The sequence below is a fragment of the Brassica napus genome, chromosome C4 (assembly GCF_020379485.1).
Source record: "Brassica napus cultivar Da-Ae chromosome C4, Da-Ae, whole genome shotgun sequence".
In the NCBI taxonomy this organism is placed as follows: domain Eukaryota; kingdom Viridiplantae; phylum Streptophyta; class Magnoliopsida; order Brassicales; family Brassicaceae; genus Brassica; species Brassica napus.
In genome coordinates, this window is record NC_063447.1 from 34,544,576 (window position 1) to 34,549,769 (window position 5,194).

Below are 5,194 nucleotides of genomic sequence, written 5' to 3' on the forward strand. Positions count from 1 at the left end.
TATACTAGTTGTCACCATGTTTTTGTCTCCTTATATATTCTCAGGCATATTCATTCATCCACTAACTTGCACATCAAATAATACACATCATGGCTTCACAAGGAAAGATATACATAGATTATTTCCCTATCTCACATTACGTCATAACAAGTAATAAAACGACACGTGTCTCATGCATAGTTATTTTTTTATTGCCAATCTTGTTTTCTATTTTTAGCTCTCAACACATAAACACAATCGCTACTCTTCTCCCAAGATCGATCAGAGTCTCTCCTTCTCTGTTGCGTGGAAGAAAGAAAAGACGATGAACATCTTCCAAAGCCGTAAATTCTCAGGCCTATGCGTTCTCTCAATCTTGCTCGTATCAGTCACGATCCTCCTCTTAACCAACGACACCATCGATCTCTTCCCTTACTTGTCTCTCTCTTACCTCCGTCGCTCTTCGCTCTCCGACGTCCCCACCTTCACACCAACCTCTAGTCCCACCACCGTGGACAGCCCTCCACCCCCTCCGGAACCACCGGTCTCTCAGACCCCCGTCGTCGACGATGATGAACCGGTTGATCAAGATTTGGAAATGGATTGGGTTAAAGACAAGACTAGTTTGAAGGTGGAGTGGAAGAGATGCGAGAGTCCAGATTACATGCCGTGTTTGGATAACGTGAAAGCCATCAAGAAACTCAAGTCTAAGAGGAACATGGAGCACAGAGAGAGGCACTGTCCTGTGCTTGCACCTAGATGCCTCGTTCCTTTGCCAAAACGCTACAAGGTTCCTTTGCCTTGGCCTAAGAGCAGAGACATGGTGAGAGACTCGCTTTCTTGGTTCTTGTTCTGCTTCTTGATTTAGATTAAGATTAATACCTCTGTTCTTGTTCTGCTTCTTGATTAAACATTGTCCTCTGTTCTTGTTCTGCTTCTAGATCAGATTAGTACCTCTGTTTTTGTTCTGCTTCTTCATTAGACAGTAGATTAGTACCTATGTTCTTGTTCTGCTTCTTGATTAGAGCATTGTCCTCTGTTCTTGTTCTGCTTTTCTAAACTCTTGTGTTTGTGTAGATATGGTATGATAATGCGCCTCACCCCAAGCTTGTAGACTACAAGAAAGACCAGAACTGGATTCGTAAAACCGGACCTTTCTTTGTCTTCCCTGGAGGTGGAACTCAGTTCAAAGACGGTGTGATTCACTACATCAACTACATACAAAAGGTATATACATAACAAAACAACACTGTTATCTCTCCACTTTTCTTTTAACTTTACGGTTCTTGTTTTTCCATAGACGTTACCTGTTCTTGAATGGGGAAAGAAAGTAAGAGTGGTTCTCGACGTTGGTTGCGGTGTGGCTAGCTTTGGTGGGACGTTACTAGACAAAAACGTGATCACAATGTCCTTTGCTCCTAAAGACGAACACGAAGCTCAGATTCAGTTTGCATTAGAACGTGGAATCCCCGCTACACTAGCTGTTATTGGAACTCAAAAGCTTCCATTTCCTGATAATGCTTACGATGTTATCCACTGCGCAAGATGCAGAGTCCATTGGCACGGATACGGTTTGATATAATACAACTAATTTAACCTTAGCTTTTTATGATTATTATGTGTATATAATAAAGTTTCATGTTGTAGGTGGTAGACCGCTTTTGGAACTTAACCGGATTCTAAGGCCTGGAGGGTTCTTTGTTTGGTCAGCTACACCGGTTTATCAACACGATGAAGGGCACCGTAACGTTTGGAAAAGTTAGTATATATTCTTGGTTACTTCTAGCACACGTCAAGGTTTTTTATGAATGTTGTTTTTTTGTTTCTTGTAGCTATGGAGTCTTTGACTACATCAATGTGTTGGAAAGTTGTGGCGAGGACCCGTTTCACAAAAGTTGGGTTTGTGATTTACCAGAAACCAGACTCGGATTCTTGTTATGGAGCCCGTAAGAACAATGAACCTCCTCTTTGTAATGAAGAAGACACAAAGAAGAACAGTTCATGGTACACTCCTCTGCTTAGCTGTGTACCGAAAGTACCGGTCGGTTTATCCGGAAAGTGGCCTTCCCAATGGCCTGGAAGGTTAGCCGATAGGCCGGTTACAGAGCAGATCAGTGAAGAGAGTTTCAGAGAAGACACAAGACTCTGGTCTGAAACCGTGTCAGATATCTACTTAAACGGTTTAGCTATAAACTGGACCAAGATTCATAACGTGATGGACATGAATGCTGGTTATGGAGGGTGAGATACTATTCTTGATATAGGTTTAGTTCAGATAAAGATTTTTCTTACATTATCTTCTTGATTTTTGGGGTTCAGATTTGCAGCTGCTCTTATAAACAAACCTCTATGGGTGATGAATGTGGTTCCTGTACAAGGTGAAGACACATTATCAATGATTTTCGACAGAGGGCTGATAGGGATTTACCATGAATGGTGTGAGTCTTTCAACACGTACCCTAGATCATATGATCTCTTGCACTCTAGTTTCCTTCTCACCAATCTTTCTCAAAGGTAAACAAAAAAAAAACTTATGATTCTGCCTACAAGCTTGTTGTTTTTCGAATCAGTAGCAAAACTACATGATGTTTTTTTTTGGTTTTATCAGGTGTGATTTGGTGGAAGTGGTAGTGGAAATAGATAGAATAGTGAGACCAGGAGGATACCTTGTGGTGCAAGACACCGTTGAAATGATGAAGAAGCTTAACCCTATTCTTTTATCTCTACGGTGGTCAACGAATGTGTACAAAGGCAAGTTCCTTGTTGGGTTGAAGTCATCGTGGCGTCCATAAGCACAAAACATTCATCCTCTATATAAGGATTCAAGGAACTATGATTAGAAGTTGTTCAGGGATTTTTTGTGTACGGATTTTTTCTGATTTTTGGAAAAGTATAGGGAATCAAATTGACTCGAAACAATTTTGATAATGTTCTACATATAATACTTCAATAGAATTTCAAAATGAATCTTATTTCATTCATTAGTTTGTTTCTGTGAGATGGAAGAGACTGTGAGAGGAAATCTGAATATAAAAAGAAATTGAGTTTTCAGTGATCTTAGTTTTGATAGTGGGCCTGAATCATATAACGGGCTCCTAAATGGGCCTATTAAAGATATGAAGAGAAAATTAAAAGGACAAAACAGAGAAACAACACACATAAGTCTCTTTGTCGCAAGCTCCCTGGTAAAAACCCTAGTTACAGAACCCCTGAGCCGTTATATTACTGTTCCCTCGCATCGACGAAGCTAAACTCTACTACAGACTCGTTTTAGAATCTGCAAAAAAGTACAACCTTTCGATGAAACTAGTTCATGTTCTTGATTTTTCTTTCAATTCAGTTTGGTCCTATGGTTGTTTTACTTCTTTAATTCGCGTATGCGTAAGAGCACATATCGAAGGCTTGCAGAAAACGTGTTGTTTAATCGCCTGTGAGCTCAATATTTGTGCGAAACCTTAAAACCATCCATTGAGATTCAAAAGATCTCTGTGTTATAAGAATCTCTCTTTTCTTATCGACAATTCTAATGAATGGGACATTTCTTAGTTTTTTGAATCGCTAGTTATTTTTCCACTGAATCAGACAAAGAGTAAGAACTTTGTTCTTTGAACTGTTTAGGACATATGGTTGATGGATCTGTTCTGGATATAACAAAGCATCATGTATTGATCCATGTCTTAGTTTCTTACATTGAGTTGCTTAATCATAAGACATATTGTTAGGACGTGTTATGATGGGGAGAAGGGAGTTGCGAAAGCAGGCAAGGCATTACACTACAATGGCTCAGCCTTTCACCTTTTAATACCAGGATTCATGTCTCCAAGGTGGAATGGAACTGGTGTCTGGTGGAGAATTGATATATGGGACTAAGTTTCTTTCAGGATGATAACTTTAAGTTGAAGCATACGGGTCCAGGGATATTTTTGTCTATGGCTAATTCAGGTCCCAACACGAATGGTTCTCTGTTCTTTATTTGTACGGAGAAGACAGTAGTGGCTTGATGTACATGTGGTGTTTGGGAAAGTTGTGGACGGGTACAATGTGGTGAAGGCAATGGAGAATGTTGGATCTGAGAGGGGGACGTACTTCTGAAACGGTTGTGATTGAAGATTGTGTTGAGCTCAAGAACCAAAGTTCAGAAACCTCAATCTATCAATTTGATCCTTCTAAGATTTTAATTTATTTATAAAAACTCCATGGTGGTTTGCCGAGTTTTGTAATTTATGATGGATTGTAACTTTGTAGTCAAACTTGTAAGACTTTCGATATGAGTATATAATTCACGATGGATGGATTGGTTACTGTCATCTATTGCAGCTATACGTCGTTGAACATGATCGTTTCATCCACATTTTTTTTTTATATATATCAATTGATGTTTTCTTACAGCGAATCCAAGCCCCAAGTATATGAGAGTGTTGCATACAGCTGAACTAGCGTGATCTTATCAGCCGGTCCAGCCAACGCAAGCTCCCAATTATTGATGCTGAGTGGTGTACTGTAGGCCCGCGGCCCATCTTGCAGCAGCCCATGTGGTTAATCCGGTCATGTTAGATTACCTTTATGGTGGGGGGCAAGGTACTGTCCCCGCAAGACTGTCAGTTTCTTTAAGCAATATTCACATGAAAGCATGTGAACATGCACTCTTGGTTTAAAGATTTAAATGAAACAAAAAAATATATAATAAGTATAGAGGTCAAAGGGAATAACGAATTACGTAAGGATGAAGTTAGATTACGTTATGCCAGGACATTGCGGTGTATTTGCGAAACATAACAAATAGTATAATGATTTGGTCGTTCTCTTCATCCAATCAAACCCGATGGCTTTAAGATTACGGCGTAACCGTTAGGTCAACCCTAAATATTATTATCCTAAAATTCATTGCAAAACTATGGTTTTATTTATCTATATCTAGTCGTTAATTTTTATATACTCTTGTAGTATAACTGTATAAGTAGATGGACGTCATATTTTATCAAAATCATTATAATTGGAGTCTTATTTTGACTGACAAAAGATATTAGTTCAACTATACTGAATTAATATGAAACATAAATTTATATATTAATTTAGATTTGAAAGCTTAAATACAAAAACCTAATAGAAATATCAAAAACTCCAACGTTTTATCCAGTGGAACAGAATATTAGTGGATTAACAGTCATTTCAGTATTTGTTAAAACAACTTGGATTTGTGTCATTGACCGAAGAA

General features: G+C 38.7%; 1 protein-coding gene across 1 annotated transcript; it reads left to right on the forward strand.

Moving 5' to 3' along the window:
* Nucleotides 1–206: 206 nt before the first annotated feature.
* Nucleotides 207–2,960, forward strand: LOC111205314 (probable methyltransferase PMT22). Its single transcript, XM_022700957.2, has 7 exons — nucleotides 207–802; nucleotides 1,057–1,206; nucleotides 1,280–1,550; nucleotides 1,627–1,737; nucleotides 1,812–2,220; nucleotides 2,299–2,493; nucleotides 2,588–2,960. Exons 1-7 carry the CDS (start codon nucleotides 305–307, stop codon nucleotides 2,769–2,771), a joined length of 1,818 nt encoding a protein of 605 aa, XP_022556678.1. The 5' UTR covers nucleotides 207–304; the 3' UTR covers nucleotides 2,772–2,960.
* The last annotated feature ends 2,234 nt before the right edge of the window (nucleotides 2,961–5,194 follow it).

What these genes read in the sequence shown, in the direction of transcription:
- LOC111205314 (XM_022700957.2), top strand. Translation starts at nt 305, where the DNA reads ATGAACATCTTCCAAAGCCGTAAATTCTCAGGCCTATGCGTTCTCTCA. An exon ending in ACATCAACTACATACAAAAG is followed by an intron (nt 1,207 to 1,279) that starts GTATATACATAA and finishes GTTTTTCCATAG; the next exon opens with ACGTTACCTGTTCTTGAATG. An exon ending in ATGAATGCTGGTTATGGAGG is followed by an intron (nt 2,221 to 2,298) that starts GTGAGATACTAT and finishes TTTGGGGTTCAG; the next exon opens with ATTTGCAGCTGCTCTTATAA.